General features: G+C 42.7%; 1 protein-coding gene across 1 annotated transcript in view; it reads right to left on the bottom strand.

The window, feature by feature from the left end:
- LOC128636427 (galectin-9-like) overlaps positions 1 to 6,759 on the bottom strand; it is a 52,974-nt gene extending 46,215 nt beyond the window's left edge. Inside the window, exons 1-2 of the mRNA XM_053689443.1 lie at positions 6,714 to 6,759; positions 5,382 to 5,403 (exon numbers count right to left, since the gene is read on the bottom strand). Of these exons, the coding sequence (XP_053545418.1) occupies positions 5,382 to 5,403; positions 6,714 to 6,754 (63 nt within the window). The 5' untranslated portion in view covers positions 6,755 to 6,759. The remainder of the gene's footprint in view (positions 1 to 5,381; positions 5,404 to 6,713) is intronic.
- Positions 6,760 to 18,925: the final 12,166 nt, after the last annotated feature.

Raw genomic sequence — 18,925 nt, 5'->3', positions numbered from 1 at the left:
GACGACATTCTGATACAAGCTTCAAGCTTTCAAACTGCCAAGTCTCATACAGAGTTAGTACTGGCATTTCTAAGGTCGCATGGATGGAAGGTGAACGAAAAGAAGAGTTCTCTCTTTCCACTCACAAGAGTTCCCTTCTTGGGGACTCTTATAGATTCTGTAGAAATGAAGATTTACCTGACAGAAGACAGGTTAACAAAGCTTCAAAATGCATGCCGTGTCCTTCATTCCATTCAACACCCGTCAGTAGCTCAATGCATGGAGGTGATCGGCTTAATGGTAGCAGCAATGGACATAGTACCCTTTGCACGCCTACATCTCAGACCGCTGCAATTGTGCATGCTAAGTCAGTGGAATGGGGATTACTCAGACTTGTCCCCTACTCTGAATCTGGATCAAGAGACCAGAAATTCTCTTCTATGGTGGCTTTCTCGGCCACATCTGTCCAGGGGGATGCCATTCAGCAGGCCGGACTGGACAATTGTAACAACAGACGCCAGCCTACTAGGTTGGGGCGCTGTCTGGAATTCTCTGAAGGCTCAGGGACAATGGAATCAGGAGGAGAGTCTCCTACCAATAAACATTCTGGAATTGAGAGCAGTTCTCAATGCCCTTCTGGCTTGGCCCCAGTTAACAACTCGGGGGTTCATCAGGTTTCAGTCGGACAACATCACGACTGTAGCTTACATCAACCATCAGGGAGGGACAAGAAGCTCCCTAGCAATGATGGAAGTATCAAAGATAATTCGCTGGGCAGAGTCTCACTCTTGCCACCTGTCAGCAATCCACATCCCGGGAGTGGAGAACTGGGAGGCGGATTTCTTAAGTCGTCAGACTTTTCATCCGGGGGAGTGGGAACTTCATCCGGAGGTCTTTGCCCAAATACTTCGACGTTGGGGCAAACCAGAGATAGATCTCATGGCGTCTCGACAGAACGTCAAGCTTCCTCGTTACGGGTCCAGATCCAGGGATCCGGGAGCGGTTCTGATAGATGCTTTGACAGCACCTTGGACCTTCGGGATGGCTTATGTGTTTCCACCCTTCCCGATGCTTCCTCGATTGATTGCCAGAATCAAACAGGAGAGAGCATCAGTGATTCTAATAGCGCCTGCATGGCCACGCAGGACTTGGTATGCAGATCTAGTGGACATGTCATCCTGTCCACCTTGGTCGCTACCTCTGAAACAGGACCTTCTGATCCAGGGTCCCTTCAAACATCAAAATCTAATTTCTCTGAAGCTGACTGCTTGGAAATTGAACGCTTGATTTTATCAAAACGTGGTTTTTCTGAGTCAGTTATTGATACCTTAATACAGGCTAGGAAGCCTGTTACCAGAAAGATTTACCATAAGATATGGCGCAAATACTTATATTGGTGCGAATCCAAGAGTTACTCATGGAGTAAGGTTAGGATTCCGAGGATATTGTCTTTTCTACAAGAAGGTTTAGAAAAGGGTTTATCCGCTAGTTCCTTAAAGGGACAGATTTCAGCTCTGTCCATTCTTTTACACAAACGTCTGTCAGAAGTTCCGGACGTTCAAGCTTTTTGTCAGGCTTTAGCTAGGATCAAGCCTGTGTTTAAAACTGTTGCTCCACCATGGAGTTTGAACTTAGTTCTTAATGTTTTACAGGGGGTTCCGTTTGAACCCCTTCATTCCATTGATATCAAGTTGTTATCTTGGAAAGTTCTGTTTTTAATGGCGATTTCCTCGGCTCGAAGAGTCTCTGAGTTATCTGCCTTACATTGTGATTCTCCTTATCTGATTTTTCATTCAGACAAGGTAGTTCTGCGTACTAAACCTGGGTTCCTACCTAAGGTGGTCACTAACAGGAATATCAATCAAGAGATTGTGGTTCCATCTTTGTGTCCTAATCCTTCTTCGAAAAAGGAACGTCTGCTACACAATCTAGATGTAGTCCGTGCCCTGAAATTTTATCTACAGGCAACTAAGGATTTTCGACAAACGTCTTCCCCGTTTGTCGTTTATTCTGGTCAGAGGAGAGGTCAAAAAGCTTCGGCTACCTCTCTCTCCTTTTGGCTTCGTAGCATAATACGGTTAGCCTATGAGACTGCTGGACAGCAGCCTCCTGAAAGAATTACAGCACATTCTACTAGAGCTGTGGCTTCCACTTGGGCCTTTAAGAATGAGGCTTCTGTTGAACAGATTTGCAAGGCTGCAACTTGGTCTTCTCTTCATACTTTTTCCAAATTTTACAAATTTGACACTTTTGCTTCTTCGGAGGCTGTTTTTGGGAGAAAGGTTCTTCAGGCAGTGGTTCCTTCCGTATAAAGAGCCTGCCTGTCCCTCCCGTCATCCGTGTACTTTAGCTTTGGTATTGGTATCCCATAAGTAATGGATGATCCGTGGACTGGATACACTTAACAAGAGAAAACATAATTTATGCTTACCTGATAAATTTATTTCTCTTGTAGTGTATCCAGTCCACGGCCCGCCCTGTCACTTTAAGGCAGGTAATTTTTCCATTAAACTACAGTCACCACTGCACCCTATGGTTTTCCTTTCTCTGCATGTTTTCGGTCGAATGACTGGTAATGGCAGTTAGGGGAGGAGCTATATAGCAGCTCTGCTGGGTGAATCCTCTTGCACTTCCTGTTGGGGAGGAGTTAATATCCCATAAGTAATGGATGATCCGTGGACTGGATACACTACAAGAGAAATAAATTTATCAGGTAAGCATAAATTATGTTTTTTTCTAACACCTGAGACCTCATATCTTTGAACCCTTATAACTTTTTTATGCACAATTGTCTAAGATAGATTTTATTAGACAGTGGTATTATGAGTGGAACTGTTGTAAATACTTTTAAATGTACTTTTAATGTTATTTTTTTCCCCTTTTTATTCAAGCGTAACAGTTAACCAGCGCTCTGAAGTCACGCTAGCCAGATAAGCGTAAATTGCCATTTCAATTTGTAAAATGCACGCTTCTTCCGACGCGAGCAAAGAGCTGCAATAAACCCAATATTGCTTGCCTGTCATTTAAGCTGGATATTTGCTACTCTGTTTCTCCCAGCTACGCATTAAATTGCTTCTATTTGTCTGATATCGTATCTACTTCTTCATGGAGTTCATTTAAAACCTCTTATAGTTTCATTTTTGGTGAGAAAAGAGAGGTTGTTTTTTTTGTCAGATAAATTTCTAAAAAGGGCACTTGCACTATTTTAAAGATTTTAATTATTAGCAAGAGGTTGTAAAGTTTTGCTTATTTTGTTCCCATATTTAGCTTTTGGAGACATTTTTACATTAACTTAAAGGGATAGGACAGTCAAAATTAAACTTGCATGATTCAGATAGAGCATGTCATTTTAAGACACGTTTAAATTCACTTCTATTTTCAAATGTGCTTTGTTCCCTTGTTATCCCTTGTTGAAAAAGAATACGCACATATCCTACACTAGTGGGAGCTGCTGCTAATTGGTGCCTTCTCAAATTTGCCTTCTGTGATTGGCTGACTAGATGTGCTCATTTTTGCTGCCATTAGTGAAATGCTGTTCCTTCAGCAAAGGATAACAAGAGATAGAAGCTAATTTGATAATGGAAGTAAATTGAAAAGTTGTTTAAAATTGTATGTTCTATCGAAATCATGAAAGAAAAATGTTGGGGTTCCCTGTTCCTTTAACCCCTTAACCCCTTGAGTGCTAACGATGGCTCTGAGCCATCGCAGAGTTTCTCACTAAGGTGCTAACGATGGCTCAGAGCCGTCGCTAGCACTCTCCCACCTTGAGGGGCTCCCACCCGCTCCTACCCCGGCGATCGTGCCTGTAGAGTGACAGGCATCACCGGGGCTTTCCGTTTTTCGCGCATCTAAGCAGCAACAGACCCCCAAGACCCACCATTGGAAAGGTAATCGCCTAACCCTTCCAACGGTATAAGTCATGGGGATCTGAAAAGAAAAGAAAAAAAGTAAAAAATGAATATTTAAAAAAATGTAAAATTTAAAAAACCCTCAAATGCTTAGCACCCAGGTGGGAAAGTGCTTAGCACTCAAAGGGTTAATGACCAACGACTTATGGGGTACGTCCTGCAAAAAAATGCAGTTAACGTCCTTGGTCTTTGAAAGAGGTGGAAGCAATCCTGATCGCTTTCAGCCACTTTCATGTTATTGCAATGATGCCTCGCTATTGAGGCATCCTGCAATAACAGTTTTGAGCAGTCCGATGCAGAGAGAGCCACTCTGTGGCCCTCTCTGCATCAGCCATCGATGGCCGTGTTCGTTGGTGGGTGGGAGTTTATCCAAGGAGGTGGGTGGTCGGTCATCGGCAGAGGAGGGGGGCGGGATCGTGTGCGGGTATGTGCGCGGGTGCACGTGGGTGGGTGCACGCATGGAGGGGAACCCTTCACTATGGAACAGAGACATGGTGGGACTCGGTGGGAGAGTGGGTGGGAATAAAAAAAACTAATCGATCTGGGAGAGGGAGGGGGGTTGGGTGTTTTGTGGTGGGGGGGGCAGCTACACTACAGAAAATAGTTATGTTTTAAATAAAAAACAACAACATATTTGATTGTAAACTGGGTAGTACCCAATATGACCACAATAAAGCAGAACGTGGGTGTTAGAGAGCTGCTTTTGGGGGGGGGGGTCAGGGAGGTTTGGGGCTAAGGGGGGATCCTACACAGCAGAATACGTTTAAAAAAAAAAAAAAACAACAACAAAAAACTTTTATTTTAGTACTGGGATGGGGGAGGGAAGAGAGCTGTTTGGGAGGGATCAGGGGGTTGGATGTGTCAGGTGGGAGGCTGATCTCTACACTAAAGCTAAAATTAACCCTGAAAGCTCCCTACAAGCTACCTAATTAACCCCATTCACTGCTGTGCATAAAACACTTGTGGTGCGCAACTGCATTTAGCGGCCTTATAATTACCAAAAAGCAACGCCAAAGCCATATATGTCTGCTATTTCTGAACAAAGGGGATCCCAGAGAAGCTTTTACAACCATTTGTGCCATAATTGCACAAAATGTTTGTAAATAATTTCAGTGAGAAACCTAAAAATGTGAAAAATGTAACATTTTTTTTTTATTTGATAGTATTTGGCGGTGAAGTGGTGGTATGAAAATGGGCTTAAAAATGTCGTAAATCAATACAGATTTATTAAATTTGCAGCATTTAGAAGAAAACCTAGGTTACATAATTTGCTTTTTGGCCTCTTTAGGGAGTGTGGGACAAGCATCATTTTTACACAAGCAATAGATATTTAATATGCAGTTAAATGAACTGTAAGAATATAATAATGTCCAAAACAAGACAATTAAAGCAAGCTACAGTTTAAAGCCATGCAATTAAACGATTTTGTGTACATAACGTTTGTATGATTATAATGTGTATGAGCTTGCTTTAATGCGAAAAACAAAAACTTACATATTCTTCACTTGCCACCATCCTAAAAAGAGATAAAAAAATAAAATAAATATAAAATGGATAGATTACATTCTATGCAACAAGTTTTTGATCTTTAGCTTTGCAGTAATTTAAAAATATACATGGAATCTTCTGACCATTCATATAGCACTTATTTTTACACCAAAAAACATATTTCTTTCCTAAGATATGGTGAGTCCACGGCTTGAGTTATTACTGTTGGGAATATCTCTCCTGGCCAGCAGGAGTAGGCAAAGAGCACCACAGTTAAACTGCTAAGTATCACTCCCTTACCCACAACCCCCAGTCATTCTCTTTGCCTTCAGTGCATGGAGGAGGTGAAGTATAGGTGTCTGAAAAAAGATTTTGATTTAATCTACAAGCAAGTTTTGGGGTATAGCCGTATTCCACGTTATTCCTTGCAGTCGGGTAGTGGTGGCTTTAAAGCAGTTAGGAACTTGTAAAGAGGTACTTACTGCATTTTCCTAACAATTGCTGCTCTAGTTTAGAAAGCCAGAGTTGGCTACTCTGTTCTTTCATTTTCAAAGGTCTCTGTGAAGAACTGTGTCTTCTCATACCTTATAACTGTCTACAGATAAATTCAATTGCCCTCGAGCGAACGCATTTACTTTCAACCTGTAATACGCACATGCACAAAGAGCCATGATAGACCCCTTTTTGCGAGTGCACAACAGTTAGCGCTTGCAGTGAATTCAGAAATCCTTATTTTACCACTTTATGTAAACACATGCTTCTTTATATTATCTATGTCTGTAAACCAAAGCCCAGAATTTTTTACTTTTATATAGAAAGTATCTTACCACATAAAAAGACTGTTCCCCATGCACACATACCATTTATATTAATTGTGTATGATTCTAGTTCAAACTCTCATGCCGTGTATTCATAACCAATTAACCCAAACACCCTGGGGTACTTGATGACATAATCAATGTATAACTTGTGGTCGATTGGAGGTAGGCTTGCCACGTCAACCATGTTTTTCTGCACACTTATAAGTTATGCATGCTACAGGGTAAGCAGGGCGGAACATGTATTGTGCCTCTGGACATTACATGAATATTACTGATGAACAGAACAATACATGTTCCTCCCTAGACACCCTATACAGCATGTGTAAGTCATAAGTGTCGAAGGAAACATGGCTGAAGTGGCAAACCTAAAAGTTTCCAAATTTGCCTGATGGATGCTAGAAGGAAATTCCAGCCCTGGTGATGCAAACTGTGAAGAGAAATTACAAATATTTTATTGAAATGCAAAAAAGTTATTGGTTAGCGTTAAAATATATATCAGCAGCATCCCAGTACTTACTGTGCAAGAAGGAAGACAGCAAACAGTGCAGCTGATTTCATGATAGGACCTGAAATGCAAAAATGAAATACTTGTTTAATTTCTAAGTAATAACATTCTAACCATTGTGCTATGTTTTGGTGGTTTCATAGTTTGCAATTTGCAGAGTTACAGGACATATTAAAATATTAAAATAAAATAATTGTGTGTATATATATATATATATATATATATATACTCATACATGTACTTGACAAAATAAGAGTATTTCTCTCCCACTACTAAAACTATTTTTGACCAATAGGTCACATTTATATGCATACAGGACATATGAAAATATTAAAATAAAATAACAATTATATATATGTGTAGAAACTACCCCAGAGATCAGCAAGGAGAGACATATGGATCACTGTAGGCTCTGGAAGAATTATAACAGTAGAACAGAAGCATTGCCCACAACCTCTGCCATTGCAAAACTCCTATGCTGCTCTTGCCAATCACACTTGTGATCTGGAGATTGCTGTTTCTGAGTCCTCTGAAGCTGTAACAGGTTATTTAAATCTATTGGTACCTGATTCTCCAGGTGACATAACACAGGAAAGAACTGCAGATGTGTTTTTGAGGAAAAGACTGTTAGTGGGTGACTCTATTTTGAGGAATGTGTATTTAGTTGAAAGTAAAGGAGAAGCAAGGGAAGTTAGATGTCTTCCAGGAGCTACTGCTCATAGGTATAAGAATCGTATTTTGGGAATTGTTAAGGCAGCAGGAAAGGGAAGTGAGTTAGATGTGATTGTTCATTTAGGAACAAATGATCTGGCTAGTAATCATGTTGCTGCTGTTCAGAAAGAGTTTTGTGACCTAGGTAATCATTTAGAGAATGTGGCATCAACTCTATAATTTTCTGCTATTTTACCTGTGTATGGCCAGGAAGCAGGAAAGATGGAGCGATAACAACATTTAATTCTTGGTTAGATAAATGGTGCAGGGAATGAGGATTTGGTTTTATTGGCCATTATAGCTCTGTTTGGAAAGATACTAGGTTATTTAGGAGATATGGCTTGCATTTGGATGTTAAAGGAACAGAGTATCTGGGAGAGGAGTTCAAATGCTTTATTAGAAATCATTTAAACTAATAAAGGGGGGTAGAATTAATATATCCACCTGCCCCCCACAGCATGCCAAAACTGGTAGTCCAAGTAACAATTCTAGAAATTCTAGTGGAAAAATTATTCGTGCCATGGGCACAAATGCTCGCAGCTTAGGAAATAAATTACCTAAACTCATTTCAATAATGACTAGGGACAACTTGGATTTAGTAGCTATAACAGAAACATGGTACAATGATTTGCATGACTGGGACATAGTCATACCTGGATACAGGTTATTTAAAAAGAACAGAGTTGGAAAGAAAGGTGGAGGAGTTGCTCTGTATGTAAATGAAAATATAAAGGTTACTGAAATTGTAGGAACAAATGATGAGGTGGAAAGTATTTGTGTGACTTTGGAAATTGGAGATAAAAATGTTTTTAGAATAGGGGTTGTATATAGGCCTCCATTGCAGGATGAAAAACTGGACAATCTGTTAATAGAAGAAATAACCAAAATGACTATGAAGGGTAAGGTTATAGTACTGGGGGACTTTAATTTGCCAGATATAGACTGGACGATTCCTTCTGCTAGATCAGCTAGAAGCAGGTATATTCTTGAATCTCTGCTAGGGGAATCACTTGAGCAATAAGTCAAGGAACCAACTCGTAAGGAAGCTATATTAGATCTAATACTTACTGTTACGGTTACCCTTAGTCTCGCTGAGAGATGGACCGCTTAGTAGCCTGGATCCCTATTGCTAAAGAGGGGAGAAGCTGCTTTCCATAGTATTCTATATGAGTCTCGCAAATATAGAATAATCTCCCTTAGCTGCAGTACCGCTAGGATACCCTTCTGCCCACAAAAACGAGTCAACGCTGCGATTGAGGGTCAAACAAGAACTCAGGACTGGGATGCCCAGCCTGCTTTTTATTAAGGTTACATGCACACAGGGCACTCCCAGGGGGAGAGGGGGGGAAGCACAAAATCCCCCATCACACATTTAGATAGAGAGCACTGTCCTTTGACAGGCCACAATAGGATTACAGTACTTAAGATAACAAGTTTACAAGTTCATCTTATCAATTACCAGTCTGGCTCCAGAGGTGATTAGACAATAGTTTCTAAAAGCTGAAAAAAAAGAGTTAACTCTTTATGAAATGATACTTGTTACGGTTTTCTTGGAGCCCTTCTTAGGCGCTGGCTTGCTGGTTCAGGCATTGCTGCTGGGAAATAAGCTCTTCACAACAAAATAACTAATGCTTCTGTAACAGTGCTCCCTTTCTGTGGAACACTCTGGCAGACACGGTCTGACCCCTTTTCGGGGCAGACTAAGGCTGTCCAGACCGCTGATTATGCGGGGCTGAGGTCGGTTTGTCTGGACAACCCGTCGGCGTTGCCATTCTGTTTCCCAGGTCTGTAAGTAATGGTGAAATTGAAGGGTTGCAACGATAAGCTCCAACGTAATAGCCTGCCGTTATCTCCAGAGACCCGGTTCAGCCACACCAACGGGTTATGGTCGGTGACCAGAGTGAACTCCTGACCATATAAATAGGGAGTCAATTTCTTTAATGCCCACACCAAAGCCAAACACTCCTTTTCGACCGCTGCATAGCTGACTTCGCGGGGCAGGAGCTTCCGGCTGATGTAGGCAACTGGATGCTCCCCTCCATCTTCGCCTACTTGGCTGAGGACGGCTCCCAGCCCGAACATGGAAGCATCTGTATGGACGATAAAACGTTTGTTAAGGGCTGGGGCCGCCAAGACAGGAGCGTTAATTAGAGCATTTTTGAGAGCCTGGAAAGCCGTTTCACAGTGGGGAGACCACAGGACCTGTCGAGGTAAGTTCTTCTTGGTCAAGTCAGTCAGGGGTTTGGCAAGTGTGCTGTAGTCTGGTACGAACCGTCTATAGTACCCTGCCGTGCCCAGGAAGGCTAGGACCTGAGTCTTAGTGATGGGGGTGGGCCAATTGGCGACAGCTTCTATTTTGGCCGGCTCTGGTCGCTGCTTTCCACACCCCACCCGGTGACCCAGGTACTGTACCTCGGCCATCCCAAAGTGGCATTTTTCTGGCTTCAGAGTCAGGCCAGCAGCCCGGATCTGATCCAGAACCATTCCCACATGAGCTAAGTGGTCCTCCCAGGACTCACTGTGGATCGCTATGTCGTCCAGGTAGGCGCAAGCAAAACTCTGGAAGCCATCCAGGAGCCTATCCACCAAGCGCTGGAATGTAGCTGGGGCATTCTTCATCCCAAACGGCATTACCCTAAACTGATATAAGCCGAATGGGGTGACGAATGCCGACTTGGGGATAGCCTCCGGGGCCAGGGGAATCTGCCAGTAACCTTTGCAGAGGTCAATAGTGGTCAGGTAATTTCCCCTGGCTATACGATCGAGTAGCTCGTCTACCCTGGGCATAGGGTAAGCGTCCGTCACGGTATTTTCATTGAGCCTCCGATAGTCTACGCAGAACCGGGTGGTCCCATCTTTCTTGGGCACCAAGACAACTGGGGAGGCCCAGGGACTATCGGAGGGCTCAATTACCCTGAGCTGGAGCATCTCATCGATCTCCTTCTTCATTCCTGTCCTAACTGCTTCGGGGATTCGGTACGGAGCCTGGCGCAAGGGAGCTTGTCCCGGAGTATCTACCTGGTGGGTGGTTAAAGTAGTGTACCCTGGCTTCGGGGAGAAGGTGAGGTGTTTAGACTGGAGGAGTTGGTTGAGCTGCTCCCTTTCAGTGGGGCTAAGTCGGTCCCCTATCTGAACCTGCGCCACTATACCTGTGGGGATGCTCTTTTCTAATAGGTCTGGAATGGGTAAACTGTCGGGGTCTTCCTGAGGGGAACAACATACGGCCGTCACGTTCTCTGGCCGCTCAAAATATTCCTTGAGCATGTTTACATGGAATGTCTTTCTAAGATTGTTGTCGTGGCAGCTAGCTATCACATAAGTGGTGTCTCCCCTTTTCTCTACGATCTGGTAGGGACCCTGCCAGGATGCCTGCAATTTGTCTGTCTTCACCGGCTTAAGTACTAACACCTTTTGTCCTATGGTGAAGATTCTCTTTCGGGCCCCCCGATCGTACCATACTTTCTGTCTTCTCTGGGCCAACTGGAGATTAGCCCGCACGGATTTGGCTAATTGCTCCATTCGGTCCCTGAGTTCCAGCACGTATGGCACAATGGGGACACCGTCAGCCTCCATCTCTCCCTCCCAGTGCTCCCGGATCAGGTTTAGGGGTCCCCGTACCTTTCTTCCGTAGAGCAACTCGAAGGGAGAGAACCCTGTCGTTTCCTGGGGCACCTCCCGATAAGCAAATAGGAGGTGCGGCAGGAAGCGTTCCCAGTCTCGGTATTCCTGAGTGAACGTCTTGAGCATTTGCTTGAGGGTCCCATTGAACCTCTCACACAGCCCGTTCGTCTGGGGGTGGTATGGGGAGCTCAGGAGGGACTTAATTTTGCAAACCTGCCAGAGTTGTTGGGTCAATTCAGCCGTAAATTGGGTGCCTCGGTCGGATAGGATTTCTTTTGGAAATCCTACCCGGGAGAACACCTGTACTAGTGCATTCGCTACCGTATCCGCTTGTATGTTGGATAGGGCGACAGCCTCTGGGTACCTGGTAGCGTAGTCCACTACGGTAAGAATGTATCGCTTACCGGAGGGACTAGGGGTAGCCAGTGGTCCCACTAGGTCAATAGCAACCCGGCTGAAGGGTTCCTCTACAATGGGCATATTTACTAGCTGGGCTTTAGGGTGATCGCCTCGCCTTCCTACTCGTTGACACACATCGCAGGTGTTACAGTAAGTTCTAACGTCAGCGTGCACCCCTGGCCAAAAGAACGTGTGAGTAATGCGGTGTAGGGTACGGGTAACGGCTAGGTGGCCTGCTAAGGGGATGTCGTGGCCTATTTTGAGGATTTCTTGACGGTATTTGTGGGGCACTACCAGCTGTCGCCTACGCTGTCCCCTTTTCTCTGTCCAGCGGTATAGTTTCCCTTTTTCCCATAAGAATGTTTCGTTATCTGCCCCGCCCCCTCCGGTCTCTGCTCGTTCCCGGTACTTTTGTAAGGTCGGGTCAGTCTTAGACTCTGCCTCGAAAGCATCTGGGGTGTCCCAGGGTATGGGGCCTAACCTGTCAGGCAAGGTCGGGGTAGGTCTTACCTGTGTCTCCCGCACTGGTGAGAGCTCTCGCTCCGTCCGGGCTTGGGCCCGTGTAGTCACTGGGTCCGCCTCGTTGTTGCATACTGGAGCATAGGCAGAAGTCATGGGGCCCAAATCGTTGCCCAGTAGTACTTCGGCAGGTAAATTATCCATTAGGCCCACGTTCACAGCCCCCTTTCCCGCTCCCCAATCAAGATGCACTTTAGCTGTTGGAATTTTGTACACATCCCCCCCCGCCACTCTAACGGCCACAGTCTGTCCGGATCGCTTGTGCTCTGGCACCAAATGACTCTGTACCAGCGTGATAGTAGCCCCTGTGTCTCGCAATCCCTCGGTAGATCGCCCCTCGAGCCATACCCTCTGCCGATGGTGCTGGCGGTTATCTGAGGCAGCATATACAGGGTCTGCCTCGTGAAGCGGCCCCACATATCCCTCCATAGGGGCCTCTTGGTTAACACAGAGGGCCCGGGCCGGACGATAGGACCCAGAGGGGTAATTGTAATTCCTGGGTGTCTGGTGCGTATTAAGGGGGCAGCTAGCCATGAAATGCCCTGGTTGCTTGCATCGGTGGCAAGTCGGTCTGGGACGCTCAGAGCTGTTATTGGGTGGTCCTGAGTGTCGGACGGGCCTTGTGGGCACCGGGGCTCGGAATTCAGTACGAGGGGGTGCACGGTAAACCTCTCTGGGTTCGACCCGTGCTGGAGCTCGGTAGTTCATGGGTTCGTGAAGACGGGAGTCATAATGTTCATCGGCCAATTTGGCTGCTTCTTCTAAGGTAGAAGGCCGCCTGTCTCGCAGCCATTCCTTCCCTTGCTGTTCCATGCCATTATAAAAATGTTCTAAGAGAAACAATTGTAAAATTTCCTCCCCAGTCACCGCTTTACTTCCGCTCAGCCAGTGATTTGCCGCTCTCCGCATTCGGTGCGCCCATTCCATATGGGTATCGTTAGGCTTCTTTTCCGTGCCCCGAAACTGTCGGCGATACGTGTCCGGAGTTACAGCGTACCGTCGCAACAGTGTCTCCTTAACTAGCTCATACTGTGTCACTTCCTCAGCACCCAGAGTACGAAAGGCTTCCAGGGCTCGCCCGGATAGTTTCCCAGACAATATCGTGGGCCACTCTCTGTTGGGAATCTGGTGCAGGGCACATTGCCTTTCGAAGTCCGCCAAATATTCATCAATCCCTGTCTCGCTCTCTAGGAAGGGTCGAAATGCCGCATAGGGTATCTTGGGCCTCCCAGCATTTTCGACAGGGATGATTACCTGCGGGGCTTCAGCATTGCGGTGTGCATTCGCTAGGTTGAGTTCGTGGGCTCGAGTCTCTCGTATATCCTCGTCCGCCTCTGCCATCAACTGCTGTACCAATTCCATGGAGGGGTTCGGCCCGTATAATGAGAGCCTTTCCCGAACAATCCTGGTTTTTTCGTCACTAATCGTGGTCGGTGTTTCCGCCATTGTGAAGCTCCGATCCAGTTCGGTCAATTCTGCGATCAGCTCTCTCCTCGGCCGGTTGCTGGCGTACCCCCCTCTGCTTTCAAGTAAATCCTTTTGGGTTGTACGCTTCAATTTTTCGTAAGCGCTCTCCATCCGTTCTGTACCTCTCCTAGGAAATCCAGGAAAATCCCGCCGCTGCCGCCAAATGTTACGGTTACCCTTAGTCTCGCTGAGAGATGGACCGCTTAGTAGCCTGGATCCCTATTGCTAAAGAGGGGAGAAGCTGCTTTCCATAGTATTCTATATGAGTCTCGCAAATATAGAATAATCTCCCTTAGCTGCAGTACCGCTAGGATACCCTTCTGCCCACAAAAACGAGTCAACGCTGCGATTGAGGGTCAAACAAGAACTCAGGACTGGGATGCCCAGCCTGCTTTTTATTAAGGTTACATGCACACAGGGCACTCCCAGGGGGAGAGGGGGGGAAGCACAAAATCCCCCATCACACATTTAGATAGAGAGCACTGTCCTTTGACAGGCCACAATAGGATTACAGTACTTAAGATAACAAGTTTACAAGTTCATCTTATCAATTACCAGTCTGGCTCCAGAGGTGATTAGACAATAGTTTCTAAAAGCTGAAAAAAAAGAGTTAACTCTTTATGAAATGATACTTGTTACGGTTTTCTTGGAGCCCTTCTTAGGCGCTGGCTTGCTGGTTCAGGCATTGCTGCTGGGAAATAAGCTCTTCACAACAAAATAACTAATGCTTCTGTAACACTTACTAACAGTGATACAGTTTCAGATGTGTCTGTAGGTGAGAACTTAGGCTCTAGTGATCATCAATCTGTTTGGTTTAGTATTCATGTGCAGGAACTGTCCACCCAGACTAAAACAAAAGTTTTAGACTTTAGGACGGCAGATTTTCCATTAATGGGAGAATACCTAAAAAACTATTTAAAAGGGAAAACTCTTATTACAGGGGTTCAAGAACAGTGGGAATTTGTGAAAGGTGCCATTTTAGATGCAACTGCACACTGTATTAGATATGTCTTTAAAAGTAAAAGAAAGCGGAAACCAATTTGGTTTTCCAAAGAAGTAGCACATGCTGTAAAGACAAAAAAGATAGTTTATAAAAATTACAGACACAAGCAGATGATGATATGAAAATATGGAGACTCCAACAAAAAAAAACTAAGTAGTTAATTAGGAAGGTTAAAACTCATACAGAAGAGAAGATAGCACAGTCAGTAAAACATGGGGACAAAACATTCTTTAGATATATCAGTGAAAGAAGAAAAAATAAGGTAGGAATAGTAAAATTGAAATCAGTTGATGGTAGAATAATAGAAGGAGATAAGCAGATTGCAGACTGTCTCAATGATTACTTCTGTTCTGTTTTCACAAAAGATTGTGAAGATACAATGTCTACATTAAAGGGTCAGTAAGCCTTAAAAATAATGTTATATAATTCTGCACATAGTGCAGAATTATATAACATTACATTAGCCAAACTTTGTAAATCATAATATTCCCTTTTATTTTGTAAAAATACCGCTGTTTTACAGACCCGCTCTCTGTACTCTGCTGAGCGGGTCTGTTGTTTTTACTGAGCGCATCGGGCCAGCTGTATAGTTACAGCCCGGCCCGACCGCGCCATTAGACACAGTGCAGCTCGCTCCTGCTGTCAGACAGAGCGGGAGCGAGCTGCACTGTGTCTAATGGCGCGGTCGGGCCGGGCTGTGACTATACAGCTGGCCCGATGCGCTCAGGAAAAACAACAAACCCGCTCAGCAGAGTACAGAGAGCGGGTCTGTAAAACAACAGTATTTTTACAAAATAAAAAGGGAATATTATGATTTACAAAGTTTGGCTAATATAATGTTATATAATTCTGCACTATGTGCAGAATTATATAACATAATTTTTAAGGTTTACTGTCCCTTTAAGGGATGCTACGAAAAATAGAAACAAGCTTAACAGTAATCTTTTTACAGAGGATGAGGTTTTGTTAGCATTATCAAAAATAAATGTTAAAAAGGCAGTGGGTCCTGATAATATTCATCCAAGGGTTTTAAAAGAACTTTGATCAGTGCTAACTGTCCCATTTACTGATCTGTTTAATCAGTCACTATTAACAGGAACTGTCCTAGATGATTGGAGAATAGCTAATGTAATACCTCTTCATAAAAAGGGCAGTAGAGAAGAATCTGGCAACTACAGGCCAGTTAGTTTAACTTCAGTAGTAGGGAAATTAATGGAAAGCCTCTTAAAAGAAAGAATTATGACTTACATAAAGGCAAACAATTTAGAGGACCAAAATCAGCATGGTTTTACTTCAGTGAGATCATGTCAGACTAATCTAATTGACTTCTTTGATTATGTAACAAAAGTATTAGACAAGGGTGGAGCAGTTGATGTAGCATATCTAGATTTCAGCAAAGCATTTGATACCGTCCCACACAATAAACTAATTCACAAACTGTATTTCCTTGGTCTAGATTCAAAAATTGTGAACTGGGTGGAATGCTGGCTTAAGGACAGAAAACAAAGTGTCTTAGTAAATGGAGTTCATTCAGCAGAGGGGGCACTAGTGGTGTTCCTCAGGGGTCAGTTTTGGGGCCGGTTTTGTTTAACATATTTATCTGCGATATCAGCAAAGGGCTACATGGGAAAGTATGTCTCTTTGCAGATGATACAAAAATTTGTAACAAAGTGGATGTTCCAGGGGGGGGGGGGTAGACAAAATGAGAAGTGATATTCAACAATTGGAGGATTGGACAAACGACTGGGATCTAAAGTTTAACACAGCAAAGTGTAAAATAATGCATTTAGGGAAGAAAAATCCAAATGTTAATTACAGACTCAATGACACTTTACTGACTGTTACAGATGAGGAACAGGACTTGGGAATTATTATTTCAGACGATTTAAAACTTAGTAAACAATGTAGTAATGCAGCGAGTAAGGCTAGCAGAATGCTTGGATGTATTGGTAGAGGTATTCGCAGCAGAAATAGTAAGGTTCTTATGCCACTTTATAGATCATTAGTTAGGCCTCATCTTGAGTATTGTGTGCAGTTCTGGAGGCCATATCTTCAGAAGGATATTAACAAACTTTAATCTGTGCAAAGGAGGGCTACCAAAATGGTACATGATCTAAAATATAAAACTTACCAGGATAGGCTCAATGACCTAAATATGTATAGCTTAGAGGAGAGAAGGGAAAGAGGTGATATGATAGCAACTTTCAAGTACATTAAAGGGTTTAGTAATACTGAGGCTGTGGGTATTTTACATAAAATGGAATATTCAAGAACAAGGGGTCATGAGCTCAAGCTAAAGGGTAGTAGATCCAGGAGTAATTTGAGGAAGCACTTCTTTACAGAAAGAGTGATTGATTTATGGAATAAACTTCCTCAAGAGGTAGTAGCAACAAACACTGTGGGGGACTTTAAAAATGCATGGGACAAGCATAAGGCTATCCTACGAACTAGATAAGTTTATACTGTTAGGTAAGGTCGGGCAGACTTGCTGGGCCTATGGCTCTTATCTGCCGTCAATATCTATGTATCTATGTTTATATATATATATATATATATATTATATATATATATATATATATATATATATATATATTATATATATATTCTGTAATATGCAGAAAGTCACACAACCCAATGGCTAGTCAAAGTAAAAACATGTCTCTTAACCCATTTAAATGCTAAAAAGGGCATTACACATCCTGCAAGGTTTTGAATTAAAAGGCACCAAAGTAACACTGAGATCAACAGATATTTTACAACTCTTTACATTAAAAACAAAAAACAAATATACACACTTGCAGTATACTTTATTTTTCTGCTTCTACTGTAAGTATGTTGAAATGTACCTAACTCTGCAACACATAGCGATTGCTCAAATTAGAGCACACGCTTAATTACATCTGGTCTAATCCTGGACAAATATGAGTTACACATGCTGCAAGGTATGAATAGGGCTGTCCAGGGTCACTATCCATGTTCTGTCCAGGTGCGCAGTGATTGTTGCCCTCTGCACACCCTGCACCCTGCAGCATGTGTAACTCATAAGTGTCCAGAAAAACATGGCCGAAGTGGCAACCCTAAGTATATACATGGGGCGCGATCCGATATACGGCGTAGTTTGCGGCGCAAGCGGGGGATCTCGAGCTCGCATCTCGAGCTATCCAATATACGGCGCCCTCAGATGCTAACGTGCCGTTAGTCGGATAAACCAGCTATGTCCAGAAATCTGCGCAAGTACAAATTTCTGGCGTCGCCAGTGACTTACGGCACGTTAGAAACTGCCGGCGCCTACAAAACCTGACTAAAGTATGAAATCACCCGCACTGTCTAACACGCCTCCCTAACATAGCCCGACAAGTCTAACACGCCTCCCTAACATAGCCCGACACGTCTAGCCCTCTATCCGCTATCCCCCCTCACTATCCTAACAATAAAAAAAGTTATTAGTAGTAAGAGTATGGAGGTTATGTCAAACACCTTTTTGACAGGTACCACGCCCCTTTTTCACACCTTTGACATGTTGACACGCCCCTTTCTCCTCCCTTAATCCCGCCCCTTTTTAATATCAATTTGATATAAAATTTATATAAAAAGGTGATTTTGATATAAAATTGTTATAAAAAAAAAGTGATTTTATATTAAATTGATATAAAATTGATATAAAAAAAGGTGATTTTGATATAAAATTGATATAAAATTGATATTAAAAAAGTGTTTTTTAATATCAACTGGATATCCAATTGATATGCATATTTATTAGGATTAAAAGGTTGTAAGAAGTGTATTATTGATATTTTGATTTATAAAAGATAAATGTTATTTAATTCTAAAAGTTGTAAATTACACTTTGATATTGTATTCTACTAAGCTTAAGATTTCTCTATAATGTTCAACAGATTTAATAAGATATGTCAGGACTTGTTTTATTGTTGATATTTTGATTTATAAAAGATAAATGTTATTTAATTCTAAAAGTTGTAAATTACACTTTGATATTGTATTCTATTAAAATATTAGGAGTTTTTAAAAAGGGGGATAAAAGTATAATTTTGATAATGTTTGTTAACATTTGTTATAGGATTTCTGTGAAACAAATCATTTAATTCAGCATTGCACATATCTTCTCTGTCTTCATGCCAGCATATTGTATGAACTGAATGCACAGTGCTCTGACACTTTTATGTTATTAAAATGCTGACTTATCTAATACGTTATTTGTTAAATGATGACTAAGTATTTTGTTAAAAAATCATCATATTACTTTCAGATGTCATTTGAATTAACAAGCTATTTTAAAATACTGATACACATAATTTCTGAGTAAGCATATCACATGTTATCTAAACTAAAGCAAACTGTCAAGGTTAGCCCAATGCAAATAACAAATCTCATACCTTTACCCTAAATATCTATAGCAAGATAATTTCATTAAAAATGTTATAAAATCTAGATGAGTAAAATACTATCAACAGATTGTTTATATGTACAGAGTTCATACAAGTTT

This window comes from Bombina bombina, chromosome 1, assembly GCF_027579735.1.
Source record: "Bombina bombina isolate aBomBom1 chromosome 1, aBomBom1.pri, whole genome shotgun sequence".
Taxonomy (NCBI): Eukaryota; Metazoa; Chordata; class Amphibia; order Anura; family Bombinatoridae; genus Bombina; species Bombina bombina.
Note: the sequence above shows the minus strand (reverse complement) of the source record. Positions and strands in the feature narration are given on the sequence as shown.